The following is a 16,964-nucleotide window of genomic DNA, read 5'->3' as shown; positions in this document are numbered from 1 at the left end:
TATGTCTTTAAATCAACATCAGTTTGGCTTTCATTGAGTGGCCATTAATACAATCTAGCCCAAGCCACACTTTTCATTTTTTGAGTTTTGATGTCTCCAAATGACTGTAAGTAACAATTGTTTCTGTTTTGGCCAGAGATCTTGAGCGTTTTTCCCTCCCAGATTGATTCTTTTGGGAAGTCAAACTAGATCATCTTCCACCTCAGTTCTTACCTAGCCTTAATTCCCTGAATGGGTGTTGCCCCAGACAAACTGAGATTTGGGAAAGAGACTTTAACTTAAAAATACCAGGGTCCTTCATTGCATTGTGGGGCCATCTCCAGTCATCCTGACCTATGTCTTGCCATTTGACACTAATGACTCTGGAAGAGAAAGTGGGGGTGATGACTTTGCACAGTTTTGTTTCACTTAAATCAAATTCATTTGCAAGTCAAGACATCACCCAACTGATAGTATTAGTTCTCTTTGGGGAAGAAGGATAAATAAGATAAACCCACTTTAGTTCACCATACACAGGTCACCGGGAGGCACAATGGAATTTGAATTTGGCCTTAGATACCAACTGTGAGATCCTAGGCAGATCACTTAACTTCTCCCTGCCTCAGTTTCCTCATCAATCAAACAGGGATAATAATAGCATCCAATTCCCAGAGTTGATGTGATGATTAAATAAGATATTTTAAGGTTTTGCAAACCTTTAAGTGCTATGTATTTGTTAGCTATTATTATTGTTATTCCATTCTCAAAAGGATTAATTCTAATAGAGCAAAAGGCTCCAATATAGAATCCTGGGAGAATATTGCCCAGTTTAATCCTTAGAGAAAAAAACATATCCCTGTTTCCAATAAGTCAGGTATGACCAATAGGTCCAGAGCTTCATTTGGGTTACTTCCTATATAAACCAGACTAAAAAATAACTTAAAGGAAAGTGAGCTAGGAACAAAAATAATGTGTGTGTGTTTTAATAAATTCTGCATTCTTTCCTTCAAGGACAATTTAGACAAACTGTTCTTTGGTTTGTTACCATTCATCTCCCATAGGCGGTCATTCCCCATGACTAGTTCATAAGACAAAAGCATAACTCACCATAAGCCAGAGAATATTTGATTTATTCCATGAATTATAGCAATTAGCAGATGTCTCATGGGTCAACTTGCAATTGGAAAGGAAAAGAGAAAGCAGAGCTAAGAATGGCAGGGGTTGCCAAAAGCCATAGATTAAGAATATATAATTCTAGGTAGAGCTGAATCTTATGGATTACTGATTCTAAAACAACATAGCCATGGTAAAGGACAACCGCTTTAACCTGGATTTGGACTGGGCTCCCCAGTACCCTTGATCACTAAAATGATCATACAGGATCTTAACATACAATCATTAGGCTGGGACATTGATCTTTCTTAACACACAACTTGATGTAGTTCATTGCCAAACAGCCAACAACACCAGGCTAAGAGGAGTGAATGAGATTTAATATCATATCAACTGTATAGGACCAGAAATCATAGAGAAAGGAAGCATGAATTTTTTTCTCTGTTTTGGAAAATGCTGTATATATGTATATTACATCATACAGTTTTACAGGCAGATTTTCTTTTTTTACATCAAATACTTAAATATATATGATGTATATTTAAAACATCAATTTGTAGAGATGACAAATGATTGGTTTTGTTAATATTATTTTTCTATGGAGTATGGTGAGTTTAGATTCCGGTTAGGTTCTGACCCTCTTCAGGAGGAATATTCATATTCCTCAGCACTGCGGCGCCCAAAATCCATCCAGCCCATGTAATCTCTGTCGTTTATCCTGTGGTTGGGGTCAATGCTCTGGAGGTTTTTGATGACTGGCATTCGAGCAGAAGAACCTAATAGAGTGAGGAGAGGGAAAGAAACAAGATCAAATCAATCCATCAATCAATAAGCATTTATTAGGTACCATGAACAATACGAGGTGCTGGGAATACTGAGCCAAAAATGAGACAGTCCCTGCCTTTAAGTACTTACATTATACATGAAGTAACAGAGTTTGTTGACTCTGTGAATGTAATTAAAAAAAATTTTTTTGTAGGATTCAAGACTTGGAATTGGTGGCCCACAGTTTCCCAGCTTGCACTCCCACTGAAGTCATACTAAATAATACTGAGTATATTATTGTTGATACCCAGAATAAGAAGGTCTTATATCCCCCTTTAGACTATTTCCTGAATTAAAGTCTTGTATTCCATGTGTATAACACAGACCCAGAACAGTTTGAAAATATATGAAATGGAACTGAGAGTATCTGGGTCTTTAACCTTAATCAACTTTCTTCTAAATTTTCTAATAAACAACCAATCACTACTTTCTAGGGGCCAGTCATTGGTATTAAACTAAAGTGGGTATGCACTAACAGATTGAGAATATGAGTCTAATAATGAAAGCACTGGCCTTTCATAAGAACCTTTGTACAAAGGACAGGTGGCAAAAAGTACTCTTTTAATTGAGTAGGAGTTGGGAGTGACAGAAGATAGACAACCTCCAACATTGATTGGAAGTGATCAGGAAGATATGTGGTAGATTTCTATTTCTATTTAACTAATCATTGCTAATTAATCTGTTAAAGAATTGTAATTCTTTATACCATCTTTAAATCCAGTGTCATCTAGATTCCATACTTTGGGACAAAGCCTCGATCATCTCACCTTGGTTACAGATCCAATACTAGATTTTTCTTTCTTTGTTTCTTTCTTTGTAGGTCACAGTTTGTCTTTTTTTTTAAGTCAGCAATCTAAAGTGAACATAAGTTTGCTAAACACGAAGTTCTTTTGATCACCATTTATAGGAATTGCAGCATCTTCTTGGCTCAGTTTCAGAAACCACATATGGCAAAGAATGATCCTTTCCCAGCAAGTTAGTTTTGTATGTCACCAAAACACCAACTGTATCCTCTTGATGAGGTGTTAAGCCTCGAACTTCAGAAATTATTCACTCAAAAAAAGGATATGATTTTGCCTCTATATTATATAAATGTCCATAAACTGGATTAGGGATTCTGAACTTCTACTGGGTCATGGACTCCTGTGGCTGTGTCTGGTTTTTAAATGCAGAAAACAAACTAGAATTAAAATTATCTTAAAATACAATGATTAAAAACACAAGAAGCAATAATAAAAAAAAAAAAAAAAACGTAACTCCAGCTCAAGAAGCCCTGATCTAGAGGGAAGCTTTTCTATATTTCCAGAGGGGGTGTGCTGGAACCAGCTCTAATCAGCTTACATTTTCAGTCTGAGATCAGAAAATGCTACACAACAGAGCTTGAGTTATTGTTTTGTTGGTGTCAAGACTTGATTAAAGCTTTGAAGAAAATTTAAACAGTGCAGATTAAATTTAAAGATTTAAATTAAAATTTAAAAATTTAAATTTAAATAAAGATATGCTAAATTTTATATATATATATGGGTTCTTAGGATGAACTTTGAATAAACCCAAGAATTCTAAGAAGTGAAGGTGAGGAGGAGAGGGGCAGAGGAGAGAGCCTGTGCAAAGATAGAGAGATGGGAGATTGTGAGGGATTGTATGTGAAAAGCAGCAAGAAAGTTGCTTTGAGCTTCTAAAACTGGAGGAAATCTTTATAAATATCTCAAGATCTCTGTACTTGTCTGTGTGCTTCTCTGTAAAATAAGTGTGTCAACTCTTGCCCACACAGTCGCTTTTGGGGGTCCCAGCCCTTCCAAAATCTGACACGGATGGCAACGTGGATGTTACCAATACTTACTTCAAAGAAGAAACACCTAGAACATGTTCAATACTCGTGTCTTTAAGTTGCGTCTTCCCAAGAGTGATCTCTATTGCAAGACTTAAAGTCTATTGGGAACCAAACATGGCAGTCTAAGTGAATGGATATCACTGACTCTTTAAGGCAGGATTTCATAAAATTGTTCTATGAAAGTAGCCCAGGGTAAAGCACGCCATCATTCCGAGGCCTCAAGACACTAGTCTTCAGGTTTATAGTTCATCTAAATCTCCATGGGCTATGCTGATAAGATCCCTTGGATTATCACCCTTAATTAAAACTGTTAAAGTGGAGTTATAATTTATTTCTGTGTGTTTTTCAGATTTTCAAAATAGTGATTTTCAAAAACCAAAATAAAATTGTTTAAAAAAAGGCAAAATAAATAGATATTTCCATTTTTTTTAGGTTTCTTTTTCCCTCAAATTTTTTTTAGTCCTGCCCTGGGTTTTGACATTCCTTGTCTTGAACCCTTGTAACAATCTCTTTTTGGCCTTGGTAGATATAGTTTCTCTGATCCACTCCCCACCTAGAGGCAAGCATCACTTCAATTTCTGGGAGGTCCCTTAAACTCCATTTTTTTCTCAAAATCCAGTAAAGGCAATTTTGTTGCCTTTAGGGACAAATTAGAAAGTCTAATTTGGGGCTTTTAAGTTCACTTAGCCCATTTTATCTAAATATCTTTAGTGCTAGATTACAGTTTATAAGATTCTGGCCATCCTTATTAAGATTTAAAAAACCTAACTCTATTAACTAAACATAATTATTAAATGCTTTGCAAGTACAAGATACCAGCCTTTCCTCTTCAGTAGGGCACAATCTGATTCAAATGCAAGTTGGGGGAAAGGGGAGGGTGAATCAAAAAGGAGGTTGTTACTACATTAATTAAACAGTATTTTTATTGGGGATTGTTCTACGATTTGGTTGTGATTTATCCAGGGTCATGTAGCTATTAAGTATCAGAAGTAAGATTTTAATCTAAATCTCCAGATTTTAGCTTTGCTATCCCTTGTATTTCTGCAATATTTCTGGATATTTTAAAGTCATATATATATAATACCTTAGTGGCCCAGTGGATAGAACACTCCCTACCCCACTCCATATCCTCAGAACCAGGAACACCTGATTTCAAATCCAGCCTCACTTAACTAGCTATGTGACCACAGGCTATTCTACCTTAGTTTCCTCATCAGTAAAATGGGAATAATAATAGCTCTTGCTTTCCAGGATTGTTCTGGTCTTACAAATGAGATAATATTTAATAAGCATTTTGCAACTTTACAGCACCATAGAAATGATAATTACTATAGTCATTATGTCCTCTATGCCTTTCCTTTTATGTGTTTTTCTTTTTCAGCGGTTAGTAAGCTGGGATCCAGACACTTGTTTCTTAAAATTAAAAATAAAAACAACTATTTCATTATAGTTTTTTTTTCCTTGTAATCCTATGGATTTTATTTTATGCATTTAAAAACATTATTCTGAGAACCACAGGCTTCACTAGACTTTCAAAGGGACCCATAATTCAAAATAAGGTGAAGTTCCCCTATTAGGGTTTATGTTTCTTTGCTCATTCAGTCTCCAGCACAGGAATAGTGGTTCTCAATTACCCCCTCCCTATAAGAGCAGCAAACATAGTGTTTGCTATATGAGTTGGCTGGTAATTAAGCATTTCTTAATTTTATCCCTTAAGATTCTTCAACATGCTTGGCTAATCCTAAAAACCAATAATGATTAAGCTAATGCACTTTAAATGTTCTGATATTGGGATGATTGCTTCCCAGTAGAATTAAACTCCTCAGCTGGATAAACACATTTTAAAAAATCTTATTATAATGGATACCATTCTTTTCTGAAAAAAAGTGGTTTTAAAAATATAATGTAAGATGAAAAGCCCAATCATGCTAATAACATTCACAATAAAGTCAATAGGGAGGTTATAATTTTTTTTCAATAATCCACTTTAGACATTAAATGCCACCAAATGGTAAAAATGGAAGGGAAAGGCAGAAAAAGAGTCTTTTAAAGATCTGAGTTAAACTCACAGGACCTAAGAGATTCCAGTACAGAATTCGAAATACTGAATGGGTGGATGAAAATATGGTTTCTCCAGAGAATATGTAATATCTCTCTTTTATATGATGCTTAGTAAAATGCTTTCCTTTTAGCAACCTTAGAAGATTCTTAAAGCAAGCATTATTAGATCCATGTTATAGATGAGGAAGAAGTCTCAGAGGAATGAACTGATATTTTTTTTAAATGACTTGTAAAATGTTACAGACAGAATATCCTGGCTCTCCTTATTCTAATTCTAGGCTCTTTCTACCTCAAAATATTGTAAATAAGATGGTTTTAACTTTTTCACCCCCAGATTACTAAGAAGTTTCAATCAGATCTGTGATTTTGGAGAGCTCTTAATGATGATAAGACCATAAAACAAGAATGGTAATTTGCATTCATATAGCATTTTAAGCTTTATAAAGTGACATATATATTATCAATCATCTGCTAGTTCATAACAGGACTGGGAAGTAGGTGCTATTATAATTCCCATTTTACAGATGAAGAAACTGAGTCGGACAGAAGAAAAAAAAAGACTTGATCAGGGTCACACAATGAATATCTAATGCAGAATTTAAATTCAGATCTTCCTGACTCCATGTTCACTCCATAGTGGTTCCGTGCAGTAGCTTTGTATTTTATCAAAATGCCCCTTATTTCATTGCATTATTTCTCTAAATTTTAGTAAATAGTACACAGAGAGTATTGATCAGAAGATAGTAAGTTGCATTTCCTGACATATAGTGATTATTTCTTCAAAGGATTAAAGACATCATTTTGGATTTGAAAATGTCCATAGTCTAATCAAAGCAGTTTTGATGTAACTATACTTATTGTTCAGTATAAATGGATGCAAGCTAAATAAATCAGCCTAATAGCTTTTTGTGGTGCAATTGAAAAGCTATTAATCTTACTGTTCGTGTGTGTGTGTGTGTGTGTGTGTGTGAGAGAGAGAGAGAGAGAGAGAAATAATCTTTCCACTATTACTACCTGCCAACAAACCCCTCGCCAATTAGTCTTGCTAAAAAAAAATTCAAACACATTTCATCATATTTAAGTCTGCTAATTTTTTTGGTTGTTTGTATCTGATTTCATCTGTTCAAGAGGGTCAATCAATAAGCATTTACTAACCACCTGCTATATTCCAGGTACTGTGTTAAATGTTGGGGAGACAAAGAAAAGCAAAGGACAGTCCCTGACCTTGAGGAGCTCAATCTAAGTCAGTTCAATAATCATTGATTAAGTATTTACTTTGTGCCAAAGGAAGCTAGGTGGTGCCATACTGCAAAGAGTGCAAAGCCTGGAGTCAGGAGATCAAATCCAGCTTCAGACACTTTAGTCATGTGATCCTGGGCAAGTCACTTAACCTCAGTTTACTCTTCTGTAAAAATCTGTAAAAGCTAGAGAAGGAAATGGCAAGCCCCCTCCAGTATCACTGCCAAGAAAACCCCCCAAAAGGGTCATGAAGAGTCAAATACGACGACTGCAAACAACTGAACTGAAAATGCTGAACAGCAATGCAGTCTTTTATTTGTAGACTGGGGGGCAGGCTGGAGCATGGCACTGAGAACTTAAACAGCTTGTCCATGGTCACATTTCAGAGGCAAGACTTGAACCCGGAGTTTCTGGACCTAAGGTCAGCCTTCTATCAGCTACGCCATCGATGTTTCTCTTAGCTATACTAACAGATCATAATGTTTATTTGTTCCATAAATAAAACACCAGGTTGAGAACAGATGGCCAACACAGTTAGATCTATAAATATGCAGCTCCCTGTCAATATTAGCCAAATTTCAGAATTTAGCTGTAACTTATATGAGCCTGAGATATGCTTTGCAAATATGGTATTTATAGTTAGGATGAATGCCCCTCCATAGAAGGCTGGCAAATCACAGCATCATTAGTGACATCCTTAGCTGCGGATTCAAGCAAAGAAAGTACTTTATAATAGGAAAATGGGCTCAGTGATTTGGGGGCAGGGCCGGGAAGCCAGCAGGGGAATTTTAATATTGCCATGGTCCTGGTGGCAAGAGTTAGGAAAGAGTTCCCAAAGGTGCAACTCATCTAGACTTTATCACACAGGCCAGGCAGATACAGATGGGAGACAGAATACTTTCCAGGCCTTTTATCTGAGAGATATTTGATAATTATCAGAGACATACTTTGCTTAATTGTAAACTCATATTTCAGTTTACATGCAACTTAAAGCCTGAAATGTGAACCATCTCAGGAGATACGAAATATTCACAGGGACTGAATGAGAGTTACATGTTGATGTTCCATATTAATTAGGAAGGAAAGCTTAATTTGTTATTGAGTGCCACCCTGGTAATATGGGCAGCTTGTGTGATAGAGGCATTTGACATTTGCAAAATGATCTTACCCTTACTGCAAATGGGATCAACGATTTGCAAAAAACAGCTTCCAGCCTTAAGTCAAAAAAGATTGTGAATGAAGTTCCACATAAAGGAAAAAGGATTAAGAGGAGAACAGAATTTTGGACGAGTCTCTAGTCTAATCTTCTCATCTCACAGATGGGGAAACTGAGGACCAGAATGACTTGCTCATAGTCACATAGCTGGGAAGCATCTCAAGAAACTTGTTACAGCTAATTAATGAAGCTTTGAAGATCATTAAAGAGTTGATGCAACCCTTGCCCTCTGATTTCTAACTTCTAAATGGCTTAAAGGAAAGGAAAATTAGCACTCTGACCAATTTCCTGAAAGAGGAAGAAAATCTACTACAATGCAATCTAGTTTCACCTTTTGACTCATAGTTGGCTAAAAGGGCTGCAATTAATGAGAAATATTAAGAAAATTCGAGGAAGAGCAAATCCTCCGGGTTTTTTTTTTTTTTTTAACCTAATGGAGGTCATTTGTTAGGGTTATAGCTGTGATGTAAGGAGAGATTCCTCATTGGATTCTGAATCACAGAATCTGAGCTACCTTAAGGGACCAATTCTATCCATTCCTGAATAAGTATCCTCTGCAACAGACGCAACATCTGATCTTGATTCGAAGACTTTCAATAAAGAGGAAGTCATTAATTGCCTCCAGAGGCAGCCCATTCCACTTTTTAATAGCTTTCATTGTTGGGATTTTTTATTTCTTGTATTCAACCAAAATTTGCTTTTTTACAGCTTCTACCAATGACTCAATTCCACGCTTTGGGGCCAAGAAAAGTATCTCTTTCATAGAACAGTCTTGATCCCAAATCCCCTAATTCTTCTCCAGTATAAGATTTGCAGTTCCTCCAATTAATTCTTTTGTGGCACTATCTCAAGGACTTTTTTTTTTTACCATCTGTGCTCCCCTTCTCTGGATGTTTCCTAGGTTATCAAAAACATTTCCTAAAATTCAGTGCCCCAAACTGAACACATTACTCCAGATATGGCCTGTTCAGGGTAGAATTAAATAGACAGATCACCTCCTTATTCTTATGCCCTTCTTAATTTTGCCCCAAACTGCATTATCTTTTTCCTCCTCCTCTGCTGCTATGATGCATGTTGGGCTTGTGGTCTACTAAAACCTCCAGATCCTTATCAGGTGAAGTATGGTTTAGCCACATCTTCCCCAGTTTGTCCAGTGAAGAGGTCCTAGGCTTGAATCATTCATTATATTTCTACTTCCCATTTATGAGACCTTAAATTAATCACTTTGCCTTAATTTCCTTGCCTATAAATCAAGAGGGCTGGACTTAGATAACCTTTATGATCACTTTTGACTTTATATACTATGATCCTATGAAAAAAGTCTCTAACTTAGTTCATGACATAGGAAGTATATATGGATAAAAAGAAACTCACACATAAGTAGTCACACTTGAAGCAATTACTAAAATAGGGAATCGGTGAACGATCTCTATTCAACAATCAGAAATAAATTATCAGATTATTTCACGATGGTGATATCCTTTAAAGATTCATAGAAGCTTTAAAAATGGGGGTTAGGCATTTCCTTATGATTCTACCCTATTTTAATGAGCTGATTAATTAGATTAATTCAGTGCTAGATGTGAATTATTGAGGAAATATTAATATCTTCAGAGAAAGATCTGGAGCCTCAAGTAATGAACACTGTCAACATGAGAAAAGGAATTAGTGGCTTCTGAAATGGGCTCTTCTAAAATGGTTGTCTAATAGCCACTGAGTATTATATAGAACAGCACTGCAAAAAATTGTATTTCCTTTCCCCTTTTTATTCATCCATTCATTCAATTTCGAAAATGTTATTAAAAATTTTTTTGAGTTCCAAATTCTCTCCCTCCCTTCCACCCCTTCTCTATCCATTGAGAAAACAAGCAATATGATATCAATTAGAACAAGGGCTTTCTTAATTTTTTTTAGTATCACAGATGGCTTTAGCAGTCTGTGAAATGAACAATGTTTTTAAACATAAAATAAAAAGAGAAACCAAAGACTAATGAAAAGTGAAGATGCCATTTTCCCCATCCGAGTTCACAGATCCTCTTGAAATTTATTCACAATCCCCTAAGGTATCCAAGGACTCCCTGGTTAAGAACCACTGCTAAATACCCAAACTTTTGTACCAGTCCAAGTCTCAATTTCTTCATCTGTAATATGGGAATAATAAATAGGACTTCACTCACTGGGTTCACCTTGCAAACATGTCTTTCAGCTTTATGATAAGGCACATAGGATTTTTGTGAAACCTTAAAACACTACAAAAATATCAGCTGCCGTTATCACTATTATCACTAATTATTATTATTTCAGCACTTAGAAGGCTATTAATGGTTACAGATTTTGTTGTTTGCAAAATATGTATTGAGGAAAAGATAAAAAAAACTTATTTCCATAAATGTATTTACTTCTGGGTTTTCCTACTAGACACTGCCTTATAGAAATATTTGCAAGAGATGAGGAAGATGAGGGGTTCCATTACCTTTCCTGGCTTGCTGGATGTACTTGGCCAGCAAAGCCCCAAAGCTGTTCCTGGAGTCTGTATTTCCATCGGCTCTCTGTAGAGGCTTCAGTTGACTGGGGGAGGCAGGAGCACGGGCATGCCGGTGCTGGGCAGCCAGGCTCTGCTCAAACTCAGGAAGCCCTGGGTTGACATGGCTGGATTCTTTTGGCTGCTGTCCCAAGGAGCTTGCTGACAGGACAGCGAGGAGCAGGAAGATGCTGAGACTTCTGTACATAGCTGCAGGAGGAGGGCAGGAATTCAGAGGCAGTTAGGGGAGAGAAGGCTGCTAAACTGGATGAGCAGTACAAAACAGAGGAAGCTGGAGGGAGGTTATCCCAGGTAAGAAATATGATGATAGCTGGTTATACTCTAGAGGAGCTTGGGGGCAAGCACAAAAAGCATTTGGGGACATTTTCAGGTGATGCTACGAGACAGATCCTTTACCTATAAAAGTGTCTTTTTTATTGCTATTTGATTGAATCTATTGATCCTTTAATGGCATCACTGGATTTCCAAGTGGAAGGAATCTCAGAGTTAAATTAGATCAAACCATCGTTTCTGCTTTTTCTTTCTTCAGTGAAATATATATATGTGTGTGTGTGTATGTATGTATGTATGTATACACACACACATATATAGGGAACACAAGGAGACAGACTAAAGTAACTAGCATAGGGGTTCTGAAGCTTTTTTGTGCGTCGTGGATCTCTTTGTCACTTCAGTAAAACCTATGGGTTCCTTCTTAAAATAATATGGATTTTTTTTAATTGAAGGAAATGCTAAACTCCAGTTAGAAGTTAGTAAAAATAAAGGTGTGATTTCCCCTCCTCATCTAAAGCTCATGAACTCTTTGGGGAATCTATAAAACTCAGGTTAAAAACTCCAATCTAGACCAAGCTCCCATTTCTTAGATGAACAAACAGAGGTCCAGAAAGATTCAGTTTCTTTCCAGATGTTACACAGCTAGAGACTGATTGAAATTGGGGCTAAAGCCTCAGAAGGAGAGTTTAGATTCTAGCTGGACTGCTGAGTTATCTATGTAGGTAATTATTTGGTTCAGTCACATGACTTCCGTGGGTCTCAGTTCTTCCTATATGAGGAGGTTGAATGAGATAACCTTTAAATTCCTTATTAGAGTTTCAGTTTGATCTATGATATCATAAGCCTATGATTTCTCGGCTCAGAGTTCGAGCATTCTTTTATCTATACAACCATATTTTCTCATTCTTGACGTTTTGAGAAAGTCCACTTTAGGAAAAGGTGGGTGATCCCCCTGCTCCCCTCAATCCTGCCACCATGAGAAAAGCTTTTATCTTTTTCTATCTTTGGGAGGAAACATTTAATTTGAATGAAACATCTTTAACTGGCTTGGGTGCAATAGACTAGCTGTTAGTCGGGGGAGTCAAAGACAGGACAGCAGAACCTTCAATGAAGGGAAGGAGAATTCTTTTTGAAATGATTCTATTCGCTGGATGATTTTGAAACAAAAAGTTTATTTCCCCCCCTTAGTTAAGAAACCATTATATTGGATTGAATTGTGAGGAAATGTATATTTTAAAAAGCAGCCTCAAACCACAGAAAAATTCCATTTATAAGCGTTTTTACAAGCAATACACATGGTTTAGCATTGAATTGTAATCATAATAGAAGCCATATGCATTTTCATTAGAAATGTGAAAGACTTAGAGATTCTCACTAGAGGTGAGAGCACATACAAGAAAAGAACATAATGGTCTACACTGGTTCCTGGGCAAACAGGCGATTTTCCCTTTCCTGCATTAAAGAGCTTAATGGTATTTCCATACTTACTTTAAACCTTGCTATCTTTCAGCATTTTATTTGAAAAGATTTTAAAAGCCTGCCCAACCCTGCATGATATTTCTCTGAATGATTTCAGTCCTGTTTTAAAGGACAGCTTTTGCAGTATTTGATTATACCTATGAGGGAAGAAGATGAAAATATCTTGAAAGCTAAACTTTTTTTCTTCAAAAACATGTTAATTTGACCCTACAAGATATTAGAGATCCATAGAGAAAAACCAACCAATTAACAATAAATTAATTACTAACATAAGTTAGTAATAGCTTACTAATAACTGTCACTAAAAATGCTCTTTAAAATAATGCCATAATTTCTCACTTTGACTAAGCCTGAAAAAAAGGAATAGTTAAAAATACAGCTAAATAGATTTAAAACCACAAGACTTGGGAAATAATAGATCACCAACATACATGGCAACAAGCATACAATAGGTAGTAGTAAATGACAATATGATCCCTCTCATAACAATGAGCTAGATCAGAATGTCCTACCTTTAAAATATGATGGAAGCTTCCTAGTTCGACCCAGAGAGATGTGACGAGTGTCCAGGTTCGAGAAGTTATGATGGTTTGGAAAAGCTCTCTCTTAAATAGTCTAGCCTGCTGCCGGTAGTAGTCATCTATTGACACAGTGCTGACGCAGATAGGGGATCAACACGTGCTCAGTGAGATGCTATAGGGTCAGAACAAATTAATTTAACTCCCAGAGGAAAATGACCACCAGAAAAAAAATGTATATTCCATCTAAGAATTGGTTAACTCCTCTCCTGCCAGAATTGTCTTCCCTGTCTTTTGTTTTCTTTCTCTCTTCTTGTTTCTGCCTGTGCCCTTTGCCTTCCTCCCATCTCCCTTTTTCTACTGAGACCATAAATGCCAGCTGGATTTTGGTGAATAAATTTTAGAGGGGTTTTTGTAAATAAATAAGTCATTTTCAGTAATGAGTCTGTTAGGCATGCAAGTGAATTTTGGGGAGAGAAATATGAGGCATGAGTTTTAGAAAGTTGAGCATTTCAGTCTCGGGATCACTCTTTGGATTTCCTTCTTGATCTTAAGGGCATAAGTCCTAGTCGAGCAGTCGTGTTCTTTGAACCTTGTTAGGATTCAGTCCATGTTTACACTTTGATGACTTTGGCCTTCTTGGGTGTCTAGATGGTCCCGGAGAGTAAAGACTTTGTCTTAAGTTCTTTCTTCATAAAGATGGAGATATGAGGGCCAGGTAATAATAATGGCTGACATTTAGATAGTACTTTAAGATTTACTTATTAACTTAACAAATATAGAAGCCACTATCATGTTTTAAAGGTAGAAAATTCTGAATGAGCTTATTTTTATGAGAGGGATAACACACACTTTGTTAATTCACAATAATTCTGGGAGGAATTTTACAGATGAGGAAATTACAGTGATTTGCCTAGAATCACACATAACTAGTGTCTGAGTTGAATCTAGACCTCAGGTCTTTGTAGGAGAAATTGTAGGAGAAGGAATCTGCAGATGGTTACCAGGATCACTAAAAAGTGTTCTCTATACAATTATTATCCTGTCTTTCATTTTCATCTTTTATAAGATGGGGCCAATAAGGTTTAGTTTTTCTTCCCTCAGAGAAATGAACTTAGAATAAAGAAGACAAAGTTAGTTTTTATTAGTTAGTCCCCAAGTCAGCACCTTTAGGGTAGCAAGGAATTTATGTTCACTTCCCTATGGCAGGTGCTCTTCCATTCATTCTTTCTTTTAGTTCAAACCTTTATTAAATATCTGCTTATGTGCCATTTATACTTACAAGGTATTAGAGATCTATAGAAAAAACCAACCAGTCCCAGATTTCAAAAAGCAGATATTGTCCTGGAAGGAAGGAAGGAATATGTGTCTAGATAAAATGCTTATCTTCACCTTGATAATTAAATATTCTAAGTGCCTTTTGGGTTGTTTATAGAGAATACTCTGCTTGACACTTAAAGTACTTGCCTTATGGATGCCATGTGTTCACAGGTATATATAGTTTATTTGGGCAACATTAGGTATTCCTAATGTTGAAGTAAGGATGTTAGCTACAGGTGGAAAGGGTGCAGACCTGAATTTGAAATAAGATGCTTTTATCAAGAGGGCAGCTAGGTGGCACTATTACCCACAGAGTGCTGGAAAGACTCCTTTTTCTGAGTTCAAATCCAACCACAGATACTTATTAGACAAATCCCTTCACCTGTTTGCCTCAGTTTCCTCATTTGTATAATGTAAAATTTGTAGAAGGAAATGGCAAACCAGTCCAGTATCCCTGCCAAGAAAATCCCAAATGGGATGACAAAGAGTTGGACATGACTGAAGAACAAAACCTTATGTTGGCAAGTCTCTTAACCTTTTCTACATTAGTTTCTTCAACTAAAAGATGGAGTTAGATTGGGACTTCTGAGGTCTCTTCCAACTCTAAATTTATGATCCATAATAAAGAATTAATAAATGCATCTCTCCCCCCACCCCCTCCAATTCATTCAGGTAACTCAGAAGAATCATTCCTTGAGTACTGGGGTTTAGAGCCAATGAATATGTGCCAATGAATTCCTATTCAAATCCTGGTTTTTGATACAACCTGCGTGAATCTGGACAAATTAATTTCTCCGGGCCTGTTTCCGCACTTGTAAAGGGAAGGAGATTGGACTATATGGATGATAAGGTTCTGTCTAGCTGTAAATCTATACTTCAATAACTCTGAGGATCATCCCCTTGGCCAATGTTCTAGTTTCTAACCTTCATCTTACTGGCACTTGGGGGGGGGGGGGTGTGTGCTCTTGGGTCCTGTGTATTTTCTTCAGTCAGGAACTAATTTTCTGCCATATCCACCCAGTTTATCAGCCCCCTAGTTTGCTGGATCTCTTCTTCCTTATCAGTGGGCTCACACTTCCCCACTTAAGACATTCCTGCTTCCTCACTCCTGCATTAAAAGGGCTGTCTGAGGAAGGACTGAGCCTGGCACCTATCTCTCTAGAGTGGCTTAAGCATTGTGGAGGAGCATCTGGCCGAGGCTTTTGAAATTCAGTCAATAAAGTCTTGTACTGGGCTGGAGTTATGACTTGTTGAATTAGGTCCAGAAGGAAGCATGTGTGGGCTGTCTCAAGCTTTCTTCCCACATACAAGGTACCAGGTTCGATAGCTAAGATCAGGGTAGCAGCTTCGGCTCCCTGACAGGTGTACCCATTTATTGGTTACTGTGTGTATCGGGCGAGGGTGGGGGAGGAGAGGGGGGTAGGCTCACAGAAAACTTCGGTCCAACTCTCTCCTCTCTTCAGGACCCACTTCCAGTTTTGCGGGCACTCCTATGACTGCACGTAATCGATCTCTTAAACAACCACCTGAATTTGGCAGCCGCTCCTATTCCTCCAATCCGATTGTATCTTGCGACTCAAAGGGGCGGTTTTTCATCTAGAACAAGGGGAGTCACAGATCAGGGCAGTCCTGAACCCCTGGAGGAGGCTGAGAAAAACTGACCCCCTTCTTCAGCCCTTACTCCAGGGCCGAAGCCTGGTAGCCCTGATAAAGCAGTGGTCCAGCTGGCCACAGCTCTAAACCAAGTGGGGCCATGGGGAGACGCGGAATCGAGAGAGTAAGGGGAGCCCCGAACCTCCGTTCTTTCCCCTGAATCCCGGCTGAGTCCCCCGAGTTCTGAATCAACTAGAACATCTCAGTTTCTCCCGCTCTGGGACAGGCCGGGAGCAGGCGGGCGTCCCCCGCAGCACTGTGCTCCAATAGTTGAAAGAGGGGAAAGTGACAGGGCGGGGGCAGGCGGCCGCTCTTACCTGCCGGGCTCCGCCAACCCCATTCCCCACGCCCCCGGGCGGGGGGCAGCCTCCGGACCGTCCTCCGGTGCTGGCGGGCGGGGCGCTCCCTGCGGCTAATGTCCCGCTCTCCCTGCGCGCTTCTGGGCTGCTCCCGGCTCCACTGCTCTGCGCTCCCGGCTCCTTCACGCCACTTCTCTGGGGCTGCTACAAACCGCCCCTTTGCCTTCGCTGCGCACTGGCCGCTCTCTCCGCTCAGCTGCGAGCTTCCCTCTCTGCTCCCTCTTCTTTCCCAAACTAAGCAGCTTAGTCCGCTTTTCTTCCCTTTCCTTCCCAACTCACCGCCGCCAGCACATCTTACTTAAGAAGGTCCTTCAACCCTAACCCTAACCCTTCCTCCTTCCCACCCTCCCTCCCTTCCCTTCCTTCCCTCCCTCCCTTCCTTCTCTTCGTTCCCTCCCTCTCTTTCTCCCTCCCTCCCTTCCCTCCCTCCCTTCCTCCCTTTCTCCTCTTTCCTTCCCCTATAGTTGATCTGGATCATCCTCCACAATCCACTCTGCTTGCCTTGAAATGCCTTTGGAATAGTTGGTATCCCTTTCCACCTTGGCAAGGGGGAAGA

At 38.4% G+C, this 16,964-nt stretch overlaps 1 protein-coding gene across 2 annotated transcripts; it reads right to left on the bottom strand.

Annotated features, from left to right (window-relative positions):
• Window positions 1–1,090: 1,090 nt before the first annotated feature.
• CCK (cholecystokinin) lies at window positions 1,091–16,737 on the bottom strand. 2 transcript variants are annotated; one of them, XM_031940049.1, is made up of 5 exons: window positions 16,367–16,737; window positions 15,826–15,992; window positions 13,071–13,251; window positions 10,738–10,995; window positions 1,091–1,868 (listed from the first exon to the last, which is right to left on the bottom strand). In XM_031940049.1, the coding sequence occupies exons 4-5, from the start codon at window positions 10,991–10,993 to the stop codon at window positions 1,735–1,737; spliced, it is 390 nt and encodes a 129-aa protein (XP_031795909.1). In that variant the 5' UTR covers window positions 10,994–10,995; window positions 13,071–13,251; window positions 15,826–15,992; window positions 16,367–16,737; the 3' UTR covers window positions 1,091–1,734. The 2 variants fall into 2 exon arrangements, with proteins under 2 accessions (XP_031795909.1, XP_031795910.1); XM_031940050.1 differs by lacking the exon at window positions 15,826–15,992.
• Between the last annotated feature and the right edge of the window lie 227 nt (window positions 16,738–16,964).

The sequence above is a fragment of the Sarcophilus harrisii genome, chromosome 5, assembly GCF_902635505.1.
Source record: "Sarcophilus harrisii chromosome 5, mSarHar1.11, whole genome shotgun sequence".
Lineage (NCBI taxonomy): Eukaryota > Metazoa > Chordata > Mammalia > Dasyuromorphia > Dasyuridae > Sarcophilus > Sarcophilus harrisii.
The sequence above is the reverse complement of the archived record's forward strand: the minus strand, read 5'-3'. Positions and strand labels throughout refer to the sequence as shown.